Here is a 24,204-nt window from a genome sequence, read left to right as displayed (position 1 = left end):
TTAGATGCTGGCATACAATATCCTTTCATATTTATATAAGCTTTAGTAATTATATGGTGTAGAATTTGCTGAAAAACAAGATGATGATGGTAATGATGATTATGATGATCATGTTGATCATAATGATGTTTATATATGCCTATATATAAACATCATTATGATGATAAACACACACACGCAAACTGAGATAAATCAAATTTAGTTTTCAAAGTCTTCCCGTATGTTATGTTTTTTCCTTTCCTTATCACTAAATTAGACCATTAATTTTTATTTATTTGCTTCAAATTTAACACTGAAGGTAGTTTATGATTTGCACAACATGTTAATAAAAAACTCTCAATATTTTCAAAAACTGACATTCCCTGTTTTTCTCTTGCACCCTTCATATATACACATACATACACATATATACAATAGTGCTCAAAAGTTTAGCACACAGCAGAATTAAATTAATTTTTTTCCATATATAATATATTTTTTTTGTTAGTAAAGTATTAAAAAAAATTTTTCTTTTTCTAATTATCAGTTAGCTTAGCCTGATAAAAAAAAAATTTTTTTTTTAAATTTGTTTAAGTACGTTCTTTTTTTAAGTACATAATTTTAATGCGGAAAAAGTTTCATCATCGTAAATTAAACTCTTGTTTTTAATGAAATATTACAAAAATATATTTAAATTAATATCTAGTATTTTAAAAGTTTGCATGTTAAATGTTTTTAAATGACCTTACATGGGAGGTCACTCTAATATTGAAATCTTTCAAATTTTAAAGTGTTTCACCTTCATGTGTAAGTTGAACTATTGCTAAGTTTAATGAAACTGGCAGTACTGCTGACAAAAAGTTCTGAGCAACCTAAAAAAACAAGAATTACTAATGATATTTCTGTTTATAGAATTGCCAGAAAAAACTCTATATACTCAGTGAAAGAGATTGCACAAGAAATAAACCTAGAACTTAAAAATCAAGACAAACAGTTAATAGAAGACTAAAAGAAACTGTATGTTGCTTTCAAAAAACTGTTATTAAAACCAACAAACAATTTAAAACAAATTAAATTTTGCAAAGCAATTTTAAATATGAGTAAGTATGAACTAAGAAAAAAAAATTTTCATAATGCATTTAACTACACAGTCCTAAATCTTAAAAACAAAGTAATTGGTCTACATGTGTTATACAACAGTTGAATGGACCAACATAAATACAATGACGCCCATGAAAATTATTTAATGCCTACAAAGGACTTTTTTTTTGGTGATGGGCCAGAGTGGATGTTTCAACAAGACAACGCTCCATGCCATAAATCAAAATCTGTAACAGAATGGTTTGAGTAAAACAATATCAATGTACTTCAGTGGCTAGCTAAATCACCTGATCTGAATCCAATTAAAATGTTTGGACTGTGTTGGACAGAAAACTTACCAAAGAACCAGTAACTTCAGCTAAAAATTTAAGAGAAAATTTAAAAGAGTCATTTAACGGTTCAACAGTTATTGTCATAAACTTTTCGATTCTTCAAGAAGAAAATGTTCACTATGCATAAAACAGGAGGTGGTCACATTCCTTATTGAGGTTTGGCCTAAAAAGAACTTTGAAACCAAGCATGCTAAACTTATGAGCAGCTTTTTTTTTCTTACTTTATATATTATCAATTTCTTCCTAAAAATTTAATACATTTTTTTGTTTTTTTTTTCTTTTTTTAATATGTTCTAAATATTTAAAAAAATAAATTTTTTGTTTGAAATAGCTAAACCTTTTTATTTTTTTCTTCTATTTTTTAAGTTCTAAAGAAAAAAATTTTAATTCTGCTGTGTGCTAAACTTTTGAGGACTATATATATAGCACTATAATATATATATATATATATATATATATATATATATATATATATATATATATATATATATATATATATATATTTATACATACATATACATACATATATATATATATATATATATATATATATATATATATATATATATATATATATATATATATATATATATATATATATATTTATACATACATATACATATATATATATATATATATATATATATATATATATATATATATATATATATATATATATATACATATATATATATATATTTATATATTTATACATACATATACATACATATATATATATATATATATATATATATATATATATATATATATATATATATATTATATATATATATATATTTATACATACATATACATATATATATATACATATATATATATATATATATATATATATATTTATACATACATATACATATATATATATACATATATATATATATATATATATATATATATATATATATATATACATATAAATAAATATATATATATAAATATATATATATACATATGATATATATTATTATCTATATATATTTTTTATCTTTATATTTATATTAATATTATATACATTATTGATATATATAGTTAGTTAGTTAGTAGTAAATGCTGGAACTGGCAGAGCCAGTGAGTGTGTTATCAGGCACACTTTGACAGCCAAATTCATCGATTGCTGCTCATCCAGCAATCAATTGCTGCTTTAAAGCTGTTGACTGAAGGCGATTTAACAACTTCTTCTGGCAGAGAGTTCCATACATCCGCTACTCGATTAAAAAAGAAGTTTTCTCTGTGCTTATGTTTTGTCATTTCCTTGAAATATTTAAAGCAGTGACCTCTCATATGATTATTAACTATTGGAAAACGATTGCCTTTTTCTAATTTGTCAATATTATTCATAATTTTATACATTTGTATTAGATCTCCTCTTTGTCTCCTTTCCACTAGAGTAGTTAGGTTTAATTTTTCAAGTCTTTTTGTATAGGAAAGATTTCTGATTGATGATACTAGTTTAGTAGCTTTGTGCTGGATTTTTTCGATATAGTCACAATCAGATTTATAATATGGAGACCATACCAGAACTGAAAACTCTAGTAATGGGCAAATAAAAGTAATATAAAGCAAACGAAGTAGTATATAATCGAAACAAGTAAATGACTTTTTGATACAACCAAGCATTTGATTTGCTTTGTTAGAAGCATTACTCACTTGATTTTTCCATTTTAAATTTGCATTAAAAAACACTCCAAGATCTCTTTCTGTATCTGACTCTTTCAGTTAAATACTTTTTAAATTATATAAATATTTTTTGTTATTATGACCATAATGCGTAACTACATATTTTGATATGTTAAACAAAAGAAGCCAAGTTTGAGACCATTTGTAGACAATATCTAGATCATTTTGAAGATTAGTAGCGCATTGTTCTGAAGATAATTGAGAAAGCACTTTTTCATATAGTTTGGTTACATTATGCAATTTTTTTGGAAGGTCATTAATGTACAAAGCAAATAAAAGTGCTGCAATTACAGACCCTTGTGGAACACCACTAAAAATATTAACCCAGTGAGAAATGATTTCACCTTGAACAACTCTTTGTCTTCTGTTTTCTAAAAAAGCTTTGATCCATTTAAGTATCAGACCATCTAAGCCATATGCTTTTAGTTTGGCTAACAGTCTTTTGTGTGGAACGGTGTCGAAAGCTTTAGCAAAATTTAACAAAATTACATCAACTAGAATACCAACATTTAAGCTTGATGAAATGTAGTCAATGCTTTCTAAAAGGTTAGTGGTACATGATTTATGTTATATTTTATTGCTTTCTAAAAGGTTAGTGGTACATGATATATTATATTTTAATGCTTTCTAAAAGGTTAGTGGTATATATTTATATTATATATATATATATATATATATATATATATATATATATATATATATATATATATATATATATATTTATATATATACATATATATAAATATATATAATATATATGTATATATATATAATATATATATATAATATGTATATGTATAATGTATATATATATAAAATATATATAATATATATATATATGTATATATATATATATATATATATATATATATATATATATATATATATGTGTGAAATATATTATTATCTATATATATTATTTTATCTATATATATATTATATTAATATTATATACATTATTGATATATATATTTCTTTTTATATATAAATATATATAATAAATATATATATATATAATATATATATATATATATATAATATAATATATATATATAATATATATATATATATATATATATAAAATATATACATATATTCAGTTGAGGCCAAAATACTTTGGCTGACTATTTTTTACTCATACACAGAGTCTAAAATATACACAAATCTATAAACTAACATTTAGTTGAATGTCCTTTGTTTTTAAGTACCAATTTGATACGTTTTGCCATAGAATTGACTAGTTTTTTTTCTTTGGTAATTTCAGTACACCAAATTTACGTAATCCAGAAATACAGTGCACTACGTCCAATAGCAGAAAAACCATCAACTTTTGGCAGTGTTGTACAGTAGGAATTGTGTAACAATGATCCTATCAATTTTTGACAGGACAAAGAACATAAGGAAGCCAGGTACCAAACGGCATAATCATAGTTTCATTGCTGAATAGCACTTTACTTATCTGTCTTGAAGTCCAGTTCTTGTACTTTTTTCAAAATGCTATTCTTTTTTCACACTGCTTGTCATTTAATAACGGTTTCTTAGCTGCAACTCTGCAAGGCATATTAAATGATATTGAAGAATTTTTCATTGCAAGTTTTTTTCATACTCAAATAATCATGTTTTGTAGTAATTCTTGGCCTTTCAGATGATTTTTCAAGATCAAGATGACCAGTTTCTTTTATAATGTTTGATAATATTGTTAACAGTTGAGTTTAAAATTTTCATTTTTTTTTTTCGATTTCTTTGCTAGAAAAACCATCCTTGTGATACTGTACTATTACTGCGCGTTGATTAGTTGAAACAGGTTTGCCCATTTTACATCATGATAAAGAAATAAACATCAAAACACTCAACAAATAATATAAAAATTAAAATATATTCTAATTTTTTATATTAATTTTTGTACCTAAAAAACATCAATAAAAAACTAGTAAAATAGAAAAAAATGTATTATCTCTCAAATGTATTATCTCTCAAATGTATTATCTCTCAAATGTATTATCTCTCAAATGTATTATCTCTCAATTTGCCTCATATCTGTGGAATCAGGGTAGTCTATAGGACATTCCTGTACTGATCTTATTTCATCATTCCTTGTACAATGTAAAGTTGACCAGTACTCCTGCCTAATATACATGACCAAACAATTAGGGATGCTAGGTGCTTTATAGTGTTTACAATGGATCCTGGCTTTTGTTGTTCACTTGGTCTGTGGCAGACAAATATGGTTTTGTCAAAAAAAAGTCTCAAAGGTAGTTTCATTGCTAAATATAACCTGAATAAAGCAAAAAATATTGATGTTTAATAATATTTCAAATATTAGTAAAGTAAAATTAGGGTAAGATATTAATGCAAACGTCTTTTTAATCTTTTGATTAAAAAGACTTTTGCATTAATATCAATTACAAAATTTAATGTATTATTATTATTAATACATTAAAACTTTGATTTGGCTTTCTACTCTTAAATTGTAACTTGTAACTTGTAACTTGTAACTTTGCCTTCTTAAAGAAATGAAATTTTGATTAGTCTTTGGTCTTTTTAAGCATTTTTTAATTGTCATCTCATTCTTTTTTTGTCAGATCAGTCTGTTTACTGTGCTTCTAATTTGACCCCCATTTTGAGTTTGGAATTTATTCATTCTGACTGTTGCCTGCAGGACTTTGACAATTTTTTCAATATTTTTTTGACTATGATTTGTTTCTTGCAAAAGAACAGCTACTTTAGCTATTTTACGTGGGGAAACATCACAAGCTTTAACCATTATTGTTCTAAACTACTGCAAAACTCAATAAGTTATTATATGACTGCAAGATTTAAAAAAAAACTTTAAACAAAATGAAATTTCATTATTTAAGATGTAAAAAAAGTCTACAACAATATAGGTCTCTAAAAAAGACATAATTTGAGTAATGATTTTTAATTTTATATTATTAAAATTTACTGCACTATTTATAAAGTTGAAAGTATTATTTAAAAGTATATATATATCTTATAAATGCTCCTAATCTTAAACAAAAGGAAGTTAAATTACACTTAAGCAACAAAAAGTAAACAGCAATAAACCCTACCTATCAAAAATAATCCAACAAAACCTGGACATTTTTTTTTTGAGTCTAATATTTTAAGTAGGTAATATATATATATATATATATATATTTTTTAAATTTTATTTTGAAACAAACGAGTGTAAAGTTTAATTTTAAAAACAAATACTACTAAAAATTTTAATTGTTATAACACATTAATATAATACTTGTATTTTCAAATCATTGTGCAAAACGGGTGGAATTTCTTACTCTTTGAGCAGTGGATATAATGCATTGTTTCTAAGAAAAAAGAAAATCAAACTTTTCAAACAGCCAATAGTAGTTGAGAAAAATCGTCATAACTAATAAAAGCATGCATAACTATTCAACGTTAACTGTAGTAATAATATTAAGATAAATTAAGTCGTTTCATTTGTTTACTTTGTTTACTTAACCAACAAGTTATAATTTAAATTTTATTAATAAAAAGAAAAACAGGTAAGGAAAACTAGCGTTTAATTTAAATGAAAAACAAAATTTAATTATTTACTTAATTGGATTTTAGCATCATCAAAAGGTTATATTTAGGAGGAGCTGAAAAATGAAAATTACATGAAGGGAAGATGAGGGAACTTGCAAAAGGACAAATGTCATTGCTAGGATTTATTGACAAACCATCAACATCAACTTCAGCATCCTCAATGTTACCAGAATTAAATTGCGGTGGTAATGATACTGATATGCAAGAGGGGACAAATGCAAATGCAATGCTAATGAACGAAGGGAATTTTATTGCATTAGAGGAAGAGTCTATTCCTATTCCTATTGAATCTAATTGTAATTTTAACTATGACTCTTTTAGTAATGATCCTGCCAACTGGAAATCCTCTGAGGAACTAATATCTTATTTTGTCGAAAAAGAATATATCCCACAAAATGTGGAATGTAACAATGCAGAATTTATAAATTCTACTGTGCAGGTAATCGGAAATAAACAGCGTTTTCTTTCAAAATCAATGTTTAAATGTAAAATGATAAATGGCAAAGAAGTAGATTGTACTTGGTTAATTTTTTCTCCAAAGACCAAAATTTTGTATTGTGGCGTTTGCAAATTCTTTTCTCAGATTTATATTTTTGTAAATTATATGAATCTCAATGTGACTATTGGAAAAAAGCTTTGCAAAGAGTTATAGATGTTATTTTTATTTTCGAAAATGAACTGATTCACTTCCATGACCATGCAAATATTCAGATTGGTCAGAACAAACCAAATGCAGAAGGCCCCAGACGCCCTTAATCCGGTACTGTATATATATATACATATATATGTATATACATATATATATATATATATACATATATATACATATATATATATATACATACATATATATATATATATATATATATATATATATATATATATATACATACATATATATATATACATATATATTTATATATGTATGTATATATATATATATATATGTATATATATATATATATATATATATATATATATATATATACACATGTATATGTATATATATATATATATATATATATATATATATATACATGTATATGTATATATATATATATATATATATATATACATATATATATATATATATATATATATATATATATATATATATATATATATATACATGTATATGTATATATATATATATATATATATATATATATATATTTAATTATTTAACTTTTGATGGTTAGTAGAGTTATGAGTTGTTAAGTTAAGATTTATGGACCTGGCAATAATATAAATGATTCTTATATTTAATTTCATATTTATGATTATTCCAGACTTTTCTTGGAATAGTAAAACTCTTTTTTATTTTACATTGACTTTTTTTATTTGACATTGACATTCTAATTAATTTGGTTCAATAAATTCAAGACTGTGTTGTTCTCAGTTAATAAAGTTGTATTAGAAGTTAAATAAGAACTTTTGAGAAAATCTTACTGTTGCCAATATCTGGGCTAACTTTTAAAAAAACTTTTTTTTTTAAAAACCACTAAAATGTGTTTTATAAATTTTATATTTAGAGTGACTATCATTTGTATTTGGCAACAACCAGGATATGCTGCAAATTGAAGGCAAATGAGAATGCAGACGCTTTTTCTAATGAATTATTCCCAGAAACCAATGTAAGTTGTAGTGTAAGTTGTAGTGTTTCTGATTTTAATGGTAAAAATCTTTATTTATAAAAATTCATATAATAATTATAGGAGTTTATATAGCTATATGTATTTCTTTTTTTGCATACAAACTTTTGTGCGTGTCAACTTTTTGTGCAAAGTGAAAACATGAAAAGTGCGTTATGTAAAGCAATTGTGCATGCAAGCTAATGCCTGCTAATGATAAATGGTGAGCAGTCCATGCTTAGTTGGTCCAGTAGCTTAAATTCAGAAACTGATTTTGTTGTCTCGGTATATTTAGGAAACTTATTCCTTTACTATTCTGTTTGTAAAAAACTTTTTTTTAAAGTTTTTACAGTTTCTTGCTTGAGGGGTCTATCAACTTATTCTCAAGAATTTTCTATTTGATATATTTTAATGAAATCTTTTTATTTAACAACTTTTTTAAAGAAAAGCTGAAATCTAATTGATAAGCATTCTTTATAGTAAATATTTTTCAATCAGTGTGCAACTTTTGTGGCACTTCATTGAATCCTTCTGTTTTTAGCAATATTATCCTTGAGGTGGGTTTTCAATATGGGTACAATATATTCATTCTGCTGACTATATATAATAAATATTAAAGAATTTTTCCCATATATTTTTTTATTTTCTAATAATCCAGGTAAGCTAATAGCTTTTGTCACAGTTTTTTTTTAATTTTGAATTAATGCCTAATGGTGTCAATGATTAAATATTAATGATTAAAAGATTTTTAACTGTTTTTTAAAATGTGCAGCCAGGTTAACACTCTTTTTAAATGTTATCTTTCATGGTTAATTTATCTATGATGCAGTTTTCTACCATATTTCATCATTAAAGTTCTAAGGGTTGTATCAAGGAGTAAAGCAGGTATTTAAGGGAGATCAGGGAATTGAGGTAATGGTATTAAGGGAAACTAGCTGGCTGATTATGAGTAGAAAAAGAAATTAGGAGCTTTAACATGAAAAAACATAAAGATTTTTCCTTTTAGCTAAATTAATAGGTAAAATAACTTAGGAGGTTATGCAGTTTAAGTTGATATTGATCACAATAAAGATAAAATAAAAATTTAAACTTTTTTATTATCAACTCTTTTTTTATTTTACTTATTGTATTTGGAGATAATAGAAAGATTTGCATTGCTAGGCTGTTTAAAAAAAGGTCTAATCAAAGTTTAGTATATGGGATCAAGAGGATCCATTTAACATTCCTAGCAGGAAAATGCATATCAAGTCTTTTTTCACTGTTTTATTTCATCTAATTCCAAATGTAGTTTTATCTAGTTTCTTACATTTAGTACAGATTTTTCTTGTAACAATTTTGTGTTGTTATTTCTTGTAATAATTTTGTGTTGTTATTTCTTGTAACAATTTTGTGTAGTTATTTTTTGTAAAAATTTTGTGTAGTTATTTTTTGTAAAAATTTTGTGTAGTTATTTTTTGTAAAAATTTTGTGTAGTTATTTCTTGTAACAATTTTGTGTATATATTTTTTGTAACAACTATAAAGATTACACAATAAACTAATAAATAATCCCAACTCAGTAAAGTAACATTTTATAATAAAATACTTCATAAATAACTAATATGTAATCAAAATTCAATATATATTACAAACCTTAAGAAATTTTTTTTATAATTATTAATTTAAATTTTTACAAAAATATCCTGAAAATAAAATTTTTTAAAGTAACTTCAAGTCCACAGCAACACAAAAAGTAAAACCAGTCAACAAATCATCTTTTACACCTTTCATTTTATTTTTATTACAATAGTTTACCAAAAAATATAAAAAAGTTGACACTGCATGGTTGGCTAATTATCATAGTCCAAAAGTTCAAAAATATTCAGTTTTGTCAATTTTTAATGGGAGTTATTTCTAACGGCGAAGTGTTGCACACAATTTTCTTTCAGGATTTGTTAGTATTGAAGGTATTGAGTCTAAAAATGTAAAGAAAGTTATGTGATACTTAAGGCCTATTCATATATTAAGGTTTGAAATTTAAAAAAATGTTATAGTATACTTACAAAATGACCCATTACGACAGAGGCGCTATGTTTTGTAAAAATGTAAACATGTTCAAATATCAATAAAACATGGTCCTAACATAATAATAAAAAAAACTTGTGTGATTTTATCACACACATGATATAACATGAATTAAAAACTGAACAAAAATCGAACAGCAAGAATACTTTATTGCTAATTAAATGAAACATAAATCAAACATTTAAATCTAATTCCTTTTAAAAATTAGTTGTTCATTCAGAAACAGAGTTATTTGCACACATAAATTATCCACCACATCACACATATATTTTACTCTGCTGCAGTAAGTTTCTCTAAAAATAGTGATATGACTGTATTATAGTCTTCTTCGGATAATGAATAATTGTCACAACTATTGATTAGAAAAGGACCATCTGCTAAACAGATATTTTTTTCAGTTTGGTAGTTTATCTCCTCGGGAATAACTGGCCAGCGAAAAGTATTCTTCTCTTGCCCATTATTCATACAATTAACTCTGATCCCAGTTATAGTTACCTAAAAGCATCAGCGCAACATTTTAAAATAATATAACATAGAATTTATGATTTGTTTAATTTTGTTCACATTCAGTAAAACTTATATAGTCTAATATAATATCTTTCTTAAATTATTTTTACATTTTATTTATATTGCTTTCATTTTAGAGCACTGTTTTGTAAAACATTGAAATAATAATAACAATGAAATATCAAAAACAAAAACTTGAAAACTAATATATGCTTTGAATAACATTACTTCCACAGTATATCCAATACTCCATTGTTTTTTATATACAATAGCAACCCATTCATTCACTTTTCATACAGGACAAATTTCTTTTGGAAGGTTGGCGATGTCTTCCTTATATTTATTATCATCTTCATTGTCCCCTGTCTGATTACAGTCGTTGCTTTTACCATAAACTTCTTTGTTATCGTTAATCTGACTATTTTCATCATTTTCTGTTGTTGGTTCTACCAGCATACCATTTCTTTTCAGGTTACTAAATCTATAACAATATCAATTGTACAACTTTTTAAACATATGAAACAAACACACAAAATTACAGTTTTCACTGAAATTTTAATTTCATATTTGCAAAAGAACTATTTAACAGTCAGAAACATAATCTAATTTGTAAAAGTTTTAATAGCAACAATGCCTACCTTGAAAATAAAGATCTTATCTGTTGGCTAGTTACATATTGGTCAGGCGGAATTTCCCTTCTTAGCTGCATGTGAACTTGCTCAGGGCTCATTTTATTACCTGATTCTTCTCCACAAATAAAGTATCTATACAACAATGCTTTCTGTTAATTCTAAAATCTAAAAGAACTTTAAACTGGTATTGCCCAACTTTGCAATACAAAAATGTTCATGCAATGTAGTTTGTCTTTTACAGAAACATTGTTAGAGAATAAAGAAATCGGCATATTTAGTTGTGAAGCAATTTTTATCTTATAAACAAACAAGTTGCGAACTTTATCCAATGATGTTAATGATTTTGGAACTGTATGAAGACCAGATAGCATGTGTTCTTCTAGCTTAGATCGCTTTCAAATAATAAGGTAATAATTTTGCACTAAAATAATTCATTTCAGTGCAAAATCTTAATGAACATAATTGCCTGTCACTTCTTTTCTGTTTTTCCTTTAGTGACTTGTTTCCCTCAATTGAATTATCTGTTTTGCTATATGGCAACAACAACTTAATTGAGGGTTGAGTTTTATGATTTCTATATTCTTGTTCAATTCCCTCACCAATATCAAAATAATGCCTCATCTTCATTCTTTTCTCAAATTAAAAAAAATTTCTCAAATTTAATCTTTGGTCCAGTAACTACAGTTTTACCATTGCTAATTTGAGCAACTGCTACTTTTGCATCTTTAGCGCCAAAACTATAATGCATAGCCTTGTTTATATCTTCAGCAGTCAAAAGATTATTACCAAAACCAATGTAACTCCTTAAGATTGTCTTTGCAACTGCACTTTCTTTGTCACATTAATCTTTTCCACAAAAGGGCTCATTATAATCATATCTCAGCAATTTTATATCTCTCTTTGCATACATTGTAGATTTCTTCAGCTGAAAGATATCCTTGATAGCAGCCAACATTATTAGATTTGGTAAACATCTTCTTGATATGCGGTTGATCAATTCTGAATTAGTCTAAAACTGCAGTGGCTAACGAAACAACATCACCTATTCCCTGATCACACCTATACATTAAAGTAAAGTAAACACGCTTGAATAACTTTCCTGCTATTTTTAAGAAGGAATGTTTGAGTCTTTGACATTACAATTGGTTTGATAACTTGTTTTCAGATACCTTATTCCTTTCTCAAGGGCAGCTTCAAGAGATTTAGAATTAAATCTTCGTGCCAATTTTTGTAATGTTTGAAAAAACCATTCATACCTGAAGCAGTGACATCATCTAATCCAGCTAAGCTTTTTTGACTTGGAGGTTTTATTGCATGCAATACTTTCCATAAACTTGAATCGGATTATGATAATTTTTTTCACTGCAACTTTTTCGATAGACCATGATAGCGTGGCTATGTTTTGTTGTCAGTATTGCATACACTATCTTTTGCTTTTCACCGCTGTTGTATTTCAATTTGGTTATTTCATAAGCAACATCATGCAAAATACCGCTTGTAAATATAAAGTCTAAGAAATGTTCACACTTTGTTTGATCAAGACTAGATCGGACGAACACTTCTCTGGAAATGCCAACCCTTTATGAGATGCATGCTATTTTCTTGCTATTTGTATATGATGTTTGGTACACTCAAATGTATTCATTAAAAAATTTTTTTGGTATACTTAGTATGATCTAATAATGAGAAGATAACTAACTTTCCCATGGAATCACTTTGTTTATATACTTTCTGAGCGAGAATAATTTCATCTGGGAAAGGGCTATTTATTTCATCAACATTTTTACTGTTAAGAAAGTCTATAAGTACTTCATCTTTTCCAGGAGCTACAGCTTCCACAAACTTTTTCTTTAATTAGTTTTCTAAGCGAAAATACTTATCTTTAATAGTATCTTCCAGATATTTGAGCTTCCTTTTTAATCTATATATTATTGGACTTAAATTAAGAGCCTTGGTTACACTCTCATGGTTTCTAAGAAATTTGTTCAAAATCTCTTGTAAAACATTAATTTTATCGGGGTCAAATTCTTTATCTGGAGTAGCAGGTGTTGTATGTTTGTTCTTGTTGTGTTTGTGTTTCTGTACATAAATTTGTGTTTTCATTGACTCCAGATATTGAATCATTTCATTGACTCTAGATTCTTGTTTTAAATGAGTAAAATACAGCATTGCATTAACTGAAAATACTTCATTGTATCGCTTTGACATTAATAAGACAACATGTATTGGTGATGCCTTTAGAGTGGGAGATTTTTTTCCTTTTATTTTTAGATAGTGAGGATGAAAGCATGTTTTTGGAGGACTTCATGCAACACCAAAGGTATACTGGTGAAAAGCACATATTTGTTCATCCTTTTCAAGACTTCTTTTAACCCTATTTGCAATAAGTCCATTCTCTTCCCAAACATTATTATTGTTGAATCGCATGACCTAAAAACAGTTTTTTAACAATTATTAGGTGTGTCATTTAAAGCATTGTTTATAATCTGATTCTTACTATTCACAAAAAATGTTCACAAGTTTGAAATATATTGTTGAAATATATAATTAAAATAGAATATGAAAGAGTGTGATAAATTTAGTGATTATTTATTAAAAGAGTTGGGAATTTATTAAAAGGGTCATTTTTTTTGTTCAAAGAGCTTTGTCTCAAAATCGTACTGCAGAGTAGTTATAAAGTATGTAATTATAAAAGTTATATTACAGTCTGTGTACATTTAAAATACATAATAACCTTTAAGTTGATGAGGTGTTTCTTGACATCAATATCTCCCAGCTGATGAATGTAGAACATATTGTTTATAAATTTATGTTTTTTGAATGATCCACAACTTCCTTTTGAAAAGCAACAACAGTTTTCCTAAGGAATTTTGTTTTGTTCCATACTCAACTAAAAACAAGTTCTATTTATATTAAATATCTACTCTATTTATGCAAATTTTAAAAATCATTAAAATAAAGTTAAGACATTTTGATGGTAAAATAAATTGTTTTATAACAATCGCCAACTAACTAGTTTTTCCATAATCCTGATATTGGAGATTCTTCTTTCTGTTCAACCACCACAAGTTATTTGCTTATGACATAAATTTAAATAATTCACTTCTGATTGTATATTTTATTATTATTTATTTTAATTTTTATGATTTCTATATCATAGTAAGAAACGATTAAATTTTTTCCAAACATTATGTGCAATGTTTTCTGCAATGCTAAATGCTAATTTTGGAAGATAGAAATTTTATCGTGCTGCTGAGCAAAAACTGATCCGAATCCCTCATGTGTGCGCCCCAGAAAATATCTCTTCGTACTTAATTATTTTTAACACTTTGTATCTTTAATTGTGACTTTATATCTAAAGACCACATGAGTTTTTTTTAATTACTATTATCACTTTTTTTATTATTATTACTATCTTTTTTTTCATATAGCTATTTGAGGACATAAGACAATAGTTTACTGCAGCACTTTTAACAACAGCTTTTTTTGTTATAAAGTTTGGTTTAAAAATTTAATTGCCCTGCTTTCTTTAATTTTTTTAAATTGACTTGCATCCTTTATAAAGTTTTTTTATTTTTTTGGTTTTCTAGACCAATCAAATAATGATTTTATTGGGGGGTAGGATAATCAGTAAAATTTTTTAGCAGGCAACTATTCTCATACATTGTTTTAAAAACAACTTTAAAGTTTTTGATTAGGCCGTATCTAAAAAAAGGCCAAATCAAAACCTGCTTTAAAACCTCATTTTGAAATAATTTTTTGGAATAAAGTAAAATAAATTGTAATGAAAACACGTTGAAAAACCTTAATAAAAACCTTAATAAAAACTTTAATAAAAACAATGAGTGTCAATAGTTAGTAGCAAATGGTTAATGGTTTGTGTGATTATGAATTTAATCTTTTATATTAAATTTATTTTTTTTGTATTGTGTTAAATGTATTTTGTTAAATGTATTTTGTATTGTATTAAATGAATTAAAATTATTTTTTAATACAAATGTATTAAATTTATTTTTTAAAGTTAACTATGAATTAATAATATAAAAATGTCTAAGAAAAATTGCAGTTTTAATTTTCAGTGGCTAAAAGATACTAGATTTTCAAATTAAATAACTGCAGACAAAACTGTATTGAGTGCAAGATGTTTGATTTGTAGTAGTTTCAGGGTTTCCACAGTCCTGGAAAGTCCTGGAATTTATAATTTTTTCTCTTAAATCCTGAAAAAGTCCTAGAATTTTTTAAATTCAAGGGTTTAAATTTAAAAATTTTTAATCATATTTTTAAGTAACATGGGTTCCATAGTTAAAATTTTAAACTAAATTTTAAATTTTTAAATTTTATAGTTTTAAATTTTAAAGTTCTGATTTATGAATAATATTATAATCAAGTATATTTTCCCTCTCACCAATGTAAACATATTTTGATTAAGATAAATATTTCCCTCTCACCAATGTAAACTTATTTTAATTAGTATAAATATTTCAAAAAGTAAAGTATAGTACACAGTTGGTTGCTTCGACTTAATATATCTGTAAAAATGCTAGACATGATAAGAATTATATGATTGATTGAGAATTTTTCATATTTTTTATTTTTAAATTAGTTAAATGTTTTTAATAAGGAGTTCACGCCTCCTTTAAAACAGATGCTGCAAAATATGCCCAGAGGTGGGTTTAAACCACGGATACCTAGTTTCTAAGGCAAGCATGCTACCACTGCGCTACACTATTTTATGCTTTTGGTTTTTTGTTTTATTAGAAAGATAAATTTATTTATGAAAATTTTAGTTTCAAGTCATAAAGTTTTTATTCTATATCTTTTTAAATGGTTTATTTCAAAGGAAAACATTAGTTTTCCAAATTTTTTATAGCTAAATCCTGAAAAGTCCTGGAATTTTTTTTTTTCGGGGGAAATATCCTGTAAAAGTCCTGGAATTTTTTTTGCGAAAATCCTGGCAAAATAGGAAAATAATCCTGGAAAGTCCTGGAATTTGGAACCCTGAGTTTGCAGTTTGAGTAACATGGGAGTTGGTGCAGTAATAAGTCATGGGTTGGGTAAGAAACATCTGAGAAAGGCAGAAGAAACTAAAAGCATTGGATCTTTTTTGATAAACAACCACTTGCGATAGAAAAATCTTGTTCATTTGAAGTACTTTCAAAGATTCAAAAATCTATTGAATCTTATGTTTCTGCCTGCATTTTTAATGCAGAAATACTGTGGACTTTAAAGGTTGTTGTGTCACACTGTTCACTTAGATCATGTACTGGCTTAAGTGAGTTTAAAGTTATGTTTACAGATAGTGTAATTGTTAAAGGTTTTTAATTGAGTAAAAACTTTATAATGTATGCTTATTTTTAAAATGCATTAATTAGAGAAGTTCAGTTATCACCATTTTTTGTTGTCTCCTATGAAGAGTCTATGAATTGCATATTTCAATATTTCTAATTTGTTATTGGAATAAGTCCTCATGTGTCATTGAAACTCTTTATTTGGATTCAAAACTTTTACAACCTAATGCTTAAAATTTAATCACAGAATTAAATCATTAGAAAGAAAAAAGCATTAAAGGAATTGCCGACAAAAAACTTGCTTCAGCTCTCCATGAATTGACCAAGTACCAACTTGAAAGTTCTACATCTTCTTAACGACCAACTCTCTAGCTCTGAGTCACCATCGCTACTTGATATCGGAAGTTGTGGGTTGCATGTGATTCATGGTGCATTTTCTTCTGATTTTGAATACCATTGAACTTAAAAAAGATACTAAATACAGTGTGACAAATTTATTTTTTTGTCACCTGCTAGAAGGGACGTCTATAAAAAAGTAAACTGTTGTGAAGAGTTTCCATTGAGGTAATGGTATTACAAAAATATTTTTTAGGTTTTAAATGCCTATAGTGTATATATGGCTTTCAACCTACCACTTTCTATGTTAGAACTCTTTAACTAATATACCCTCAGCTTTCTACTTCCAATATTTAAGCAAACCAGCAACTGATACATAAAATTTAAACAAAGTTATCATTTATTTGTTTATTACTTTCTGTTAGATTCTGTTCAAGACGCTGAATTGAGCATGAAGCAATTGCTGATAGAGCCATTAGTATTTGGGGAAATGTTATTAAGACTTTTTAATTGAAAAGTCTTAGCAAAAGCCAAAGGCCCAAATGTGAATTGTACGACATACTAACAAGTCATTATAAAAACAACCTTCCAACAACAAAGTTTCTACAGAGGTATTGCATAGCATTTGATAAAATATTCGGGGGCATACCAAACTGATTCTCCAATGGTTCCTTTCCTCAATGATGCCTGTGAAAGAATGCTTCAAAAGGTTTTGCGCATCTTTATAGAAGAAGATATATTGAATGTTGCAACCACTACATACCAACTTATCAAGCTTGATGTTTCAAAAACGAAAATCAATTGCCAGCTAATCAAATACACTTTGGAACAGCAGTTAAATTTATGTACCTTGACAAGTTTTTAATGCCTCATTTGAATGGGAACAAACATTTTGAGTTATTAAGGTCTGTTAATTATATAATTATTAAGTAATTATTAAAGTCTGTATCCTAGTTTTCAATTTATTTCATAGTCAGTGTGCTGTTGAGCAAGGCTTTAGTGTCAACAAAGAGCTTTTTATTGAGAACATCTGAACAGAGAACATGTAACACTTTGATTAGTCAGCGTTTTGTTTATGAATATCATTCCGCGTCGAAACAGTATGTTCACAATTTCACAATCACTAATGAATTAACAAAAAGCTGCAAGTTAGCTAATTCTCGATATATCCAATATTTAGATTATTACTAAGAAAGCTGAAAAAAGAAAGCTCGTCACTGAAGAAATTATTGATGTAAGAAAGAAAAAGAAAGATATTTAATCGTGTATCGTTACTCTAAACGAGGAAATTGAACGCTTTAGCATTCAGATAGAAGAATCTAATTTCATGGAATTATTATTTAAAGCCAATGCTTTCAGGCGAGAAGTAAAATAAAAGCTAACTCTTATTGAACAGGTAATGCTATTGTTAAATTAGAAACAGATTTAAAAAAGAGTTTAACTAAGATTTATTCTTATAGTTTGTTTTGTTTAACATTTTAAGTATTTTTTAAAATATTTTTATTCAAAATTTTTAACTTCTTTACTTTGACCATTCAAATAAAAGACTCGCATCAAAAATTCTTGCACAAAAAAAGTTATAGTTGATAGTTATTTGTTTTTCAGAAACCAACGATGTTTAGAGTAAAGTTATGTTAGCAATTATACTCGATTTTGTGTGCATATAACTGTTATTTATTTTTTCATAAATTTATCTAATTAAGATTTTTTTTATTATTTATTTTTGTAAAATAATAAACATATTGTTGGAAAAATGTATTTTTTCAATATATTAAAAAGCGTAATTTTTTTTAATCTTCACAAAAATTAGAGTTTGTAATTAGGGTTAGGGTAAAACACCTAGTACTCCCCATGCACTCTTATTGTCGCTACTTGGTCTCTTCATCAATCATCGTCTCTTTATCGATCATCATCGTCTCTCCCAAGATCATACGCCTTTATTTTTAAATTTTTTGTCAAACTTTTGTCAGTTATAATTCAGACAAAAACGCGTTTGATGCAGCCATTCAGTCTTGCAACATACGCCTTTGGTATTTAATTGAAGAGTTAATTGTCTTTGCGATGTTTGATGAGAACGTTTCACCTATTGAACAATTGTTATGGCATTGAAGCCATTTTTTAGTTTATATATTTATAGCCAAAATACGCAAAACGCCTTTAGATGCTCTTTGCGTATTTTGAGAAAAATACGCTAAGAGCATTAATTAAAAGAAAATTAATATGAGTAACTCTATACAAAACGTTTTTTGAAACTTATAGTTTTTTTATGAATTATGATATTTTAAAAAACGTTTTATATAATATTTTTTATGAATTTTTTTTACAATTATTTAAAAATATTTATTCATTTAAGTTAAATTTAATTTTTTATAGTAAAACTGTGCGTTTTTCCATAACTTTTAAAGACAAACCCCTTTAATATTTTTACGCCCTGTTATTTTTATTTTATTATCTTTTGCTGTGTGAATGTAATAAGTTGAGAGTTACATGAAAATTTAAAGATTAGTAATATTTTGTTATAGATGTTACCTGACCTCTATCATACATTACGCAAAGAAGCAAGCAACGCTGTTCGTGCAAGAATTAAAGAAACTTCAGTTTTATTTGTTGAGTGTGTTAATGAGTTATTATCTGCTTCAAACTTGCTTGTTTACTCTTGAAAAACAAAAAAGTAAAAAAAAAAAGTGTTTTAGTTATTTTCACGTGACATAAATAATCTCCAATATTGTTTCTATTTAGCGTTTTTGAAATTATGATGGTATAAAAATGCTTTGTATCATTTAATCAAATGCATTTTTAATAGTTATTCCAAAATCTGCTAATTTGTTAAAACATTCTATAATTACGTTTGAAAAATAAGTAGAGTCAAGCCAAGGTCATTCGATCCAAGCACTTTAAGTGATTATCTAAACCAAGTAGTCTACACTAGACAACGGAGTTGAATTTAATAGTATACGAATTTAATTTCATAATTTTTTAAAATGATTAGGTTCTTGTGAAAGTTGTGAAAGGGTTTTTGAGTTTTTTAATAGAGTATGGTTGCAATTTTTTCCATTGGGCCAGAGACGTGTTTAACACGTCTAAAAAACGGATTAATACATGTTGCAACGTTTTTTAGACGTCTAAAACACGTCTTGTGCCCATTGGGTTACTGAAAATTGCACATACATAGCAGATTAATAAAAACATTCAACCAAATAAAGTTTCTGTAACTTGCAAACTATGTGCGTGGAACAAATCCAATAAAAATGCAACATTGTTGATGCTAAAAACATAAACTCCGAACAATTAATAAAAAGTAAAATCCCTTCTTTTTTTTCCCATAAAATTGAAAAGATCGTAAAAGAAATTAATTGGTTCTGAAAGTGCTGTCACCCTAATAGTTTATATAGACAGATATAATTATACTGCCGCAAAAACAGCTTTTTTTACAAGTCTTGTTATCCTAGAAACAATATTGAATCATGGTTTTAGTGATAACACAGCAACTGCTGATGAAAATGATAAAATATTTTCATAAATGCTAAATATATTCTTGTTTCATAATGCAGTAATTTTTGCTTGGAGGCTATTGTTAATCTAAATTTAATAAATATGATAATATTTATTCTCAAGGCAACTCTAACCTTTTAAAAGTCAAAGTAAAATCTATGCATACTGATAGATTTTACTTTAGTGCATGCTGAAATTGTTTTGATTCTATTAAAAGGTGTGTAGAACAATGATTACTATATAATAATTACTTATAGTATTTTTGTTTAGATTTAGATTTATTATTTTATTTTTCAATTTTTGTGGGTGGAGTGATATACATGATTGAAATCTGGGGTAGACTGATACACATGACTCAAAGTCTCAATTTTACATCATAATACAATTTTTTATCCAGAAAAGTAAATTTTTCAGGTTTTGGCTATGCCGTTTGCCCTCCAGGTGCTCTATATAAAGCTTTATTGGTTTATAATTACAAACCTTGTAAGTTTATATAATATAAAACCTTATAAGTTTATAATTACAAACCTTATAAAACCTTATAACCTTATAATTGGTTTATAATTATAACCTTATAAGTCTTCTCAAATAAGCAACTTAAAAACAGCCAACTCAAAAAATAAGCCTTTGTGGATTGAGACTTTACCGGTCCCACCCAGACACTTTTTAAGCCTCCGATTAGTTACAGAAGTATTGTCCTCGTGAAGTTGTTTCACTACTGCTAGTGTAAAAAAATGAGAAATTCGTCTTTATTGAATATTTTATTAATTGTTTAAATTTGATTTAAAAAGCAAATTGAATCATTTAATTACAAATATTCTTATAAAAATATTTTTTAGGCATTTTATGTATTTGTAAGGGTGTGGGTTTTTGTGCGCGAAGAGGAGTCGGAATGATATCCTTTTCTCTATCGTGCCGTCCTTGAATGTAGATCCCATTATCCAATGCTTTGCAACTAAGAAGTACAGAAAAACAAACATTTAGTTTCATATTTACAATTATTAATTTGCATTAGTTTTCTAATATACTACTCTTTATTTGACAACGACTTTTTTTTAAAGAAAGTTTTTAGACTAAAAGTATCTTTGGTATTAACCTACAACATTTATGATTATGTTTTGCTCTAGGTCTACAAAATAGCTAACTTCCTATATCTTTTATCAATGAAAACGAGGATATCTGATTTGATAGACATAAAGCTGAGCGACTCTAATCTCTCCTGAAACATAGCACTTCTTTGCTTATTTTTAACTCGTTTTATTTTTGAAAACGAAAGTTTCGCAGAATAATTTGTGATCATAAGTGTTAAAAAAATATAAAGAGCAATTTCGATTTTCGGAAAAACAGATGCAAGGTTGTCATGAACAAAGTTTTGTAAAGCTGAGCATAAGAGAACTGAGTTTTAAAGTAAATTTTAATTTTGCGTGTCTGTGTTATTACCTAATTTAGCATAAAAATCTGAAGCCGTCAGAATAAAGACCAATCAAATTTAAAAAAAGTTTAAAAAACCAAAAAAAGAAAATATCTGAGCAACCTCTAAGTAAACTTTCCTTCGCTTATTAAAATCTCTTAGGCCCATCAACTTTTATTATAAACTCGTTGATACGAAAATTATCCTGAACAGGTAATATCACTTGCAGGGCATTTCCGTTGTTAAAAATTCCTTTTTAGACGAACTCGCGTTGTAACATTTACATAATCAATACATGGCTAGATTGATTATGCTTTATTTTTAAATTCATCAAAGTAGTCTCCCATTTTGTCTAACATACATGCGATCAAAGTTGTATTACAAAAATTGGTAACTTTTTTGCTGGCATTCGCGTGAGCTTTCCAACGCGTTAGTGATAATGATTATGAGTATGTTTGTATGAGTATGAGTATGAGTATGATAATGAGTATGTTTTTGTTTCCTATGTGTTGTTATAAGATATCTTAGCGCATGCATATAAGCAGTATTGGACAGAAACTTTTCCAATTATTAATTTTAAGTTTAACAAGCGCGTCGCACGCGGTATATAAATTGCATACTCATTGAGATTCAATATTATCGCTTGCATCTCTCGGTATACAACGGACATATTTGGGGCATTGTCGTAAGACTGACCTCAGCAGTTTTTAAAATCTAAAAAAAAAAGTCTTGCCTAAAAATTCTTGTCGTGTTTTTCATAATCAAAAGTTGTTTTACTAGCTTTCCTTCCATAGGTCAAACAAACAACTCGACTAAGTTGGTCAATATGAGCAATATTAAGAATTGAATCAACTTTCTCTATCATATTGTTTGATTTATATAATGGCAGTTGACTAGACATATTTCACCTATGAGCGGAAAGATAGTCCAACAGTTTTTAATAATTTTGATTATGAAAAGTCACGAAAGTGTAAACATTGCAGAACAGGTTTTAGAATTTTTAGGCGAGGCTTATCACTTAGATTTTAAAAGCTCGCTCAAATAATTTTTTGCCTTCGTTTTTTTTTTCATAAAATGGACTCTGGAAACAATACTCTGTCCTGGATTCTGTATTGTAAAATCTACGAGATTAATTAAATGGTCTAGAATGATTTTGACGCTGAGGGCCACGAGGTTCCAAAAATTGATGTCAACTTTATTCAAATCACCCCACTTTCCAGGATCGATTAGATGAATGACCTTTTCAATAGCAGATTTATTTCCGTAAGTAAAAGGATCAGATCTAATATGCGTTTTGAGCGTTCGATTCATTTTAACGAGAATGAGAACTTATACTGTTAAAATGATTCATTTTGTCTATTTGTGGTTGAAAATGAAAATCTATAAACAATTCTACAGATATGCATTTCAAAATGTTTAGAATTTGATAAAACATACAGTAAATAAAAACTAATTTTTAACAATTTTAATAAGGGTCGTCCATAAATTACGTCACGCTATTATATATATATATATATATATATATATATATATATATATATATATATATATATATATTTATATATATATATATATATATATATATATATATATATATATATATATATATATATATATATATATATATATATATATATCAAAACTTGGTTAAGAAGCACCATGAATCAAGCACGGTTAATCATAGATATAACCAATGATTTTTGTAGCCAAAATAAAGGTAGAAAAACTGTGTTTGGACAACTTTATAAAAATAGCCAATATCTGTTTTCCGTTTCTGATCTATATTTTAATTTCCGAATTACCTACGCGTTAAAAAATATTATATTTTAAGGCCGAATTCATATCATTAAAAACATTTTTAAGTAATAAATTACCTCAAAAACCTACGAAGAATCACATTTAAAAAATTTAGTGTAATACATACAGTATAGACATTACTACAGAATTCTAAAGAGTTTTATTGTTAAGAGACGTTATTGGCACCATCTTCCTAGCCCCCCTCCCTCCAGGGGAGGTCAGATCGAATTAGATGTCTACGGCCATATATATATATATATATATATATATATATATATATATATATATATATATATATATATATATATATATATATATATATATATATATATATATATATATATATATATATATATATATATATATA

The 24,204-nt window shown here is 26.5% G+C and overlaps 1 protein-coding gene across 2 annotated transcripts in view; it reads left to right on the top strand.

Moving 5' to 3' along the window:
* LOC105849949 (dynein axonemal intermediate chain 7) overlaps positions 1 to 19,917 on the top strand; it is a 62,705-nt gene extending 42,788 nt beyond the window's left edge. Inside the window, exons 19-20 of one of the 2 annotated variants that reach the window (XM_065790757.1) lie at positions 8,213 to 8,314; positions 19,660 to 19,917. In XM_065790757.1, coding sequence (XP_065646829.1) covers positions 8,213 to 8,314; positions 19,660 to 19,797 — 240 coding nt within the window. In that variant the 3' untranslated portion in view covers positions 19,798 to 19,917. The remainder of the gene's footprint in view (positions 1 to 8,212; positions 8,315 to 19,659) is intronic. The other variant, XM_065790758.1, reaches the window with a different exon arrangement.
* Positions 19,918 to 24,204: the final 4,287 nt, after the last annotated feature.

Source organism: Hydra vulgaris, chromosome 02 (assembly GCF_038396675.1).
Source record: "Hydra vulgaris chromosome 02, alternate assembly HydraT2T_AEP".
NCBI classification, from domain to species: domain Eukaryota; kingdom Metazoa; phylum Cnidaria; class Hydrozoa; order Anthoathecata; family Hydridae; genus Hydra; species Hydra vulgaris.
This window is presented reverse-complemented; position numbering and strand designations above follow the sequence as displayed.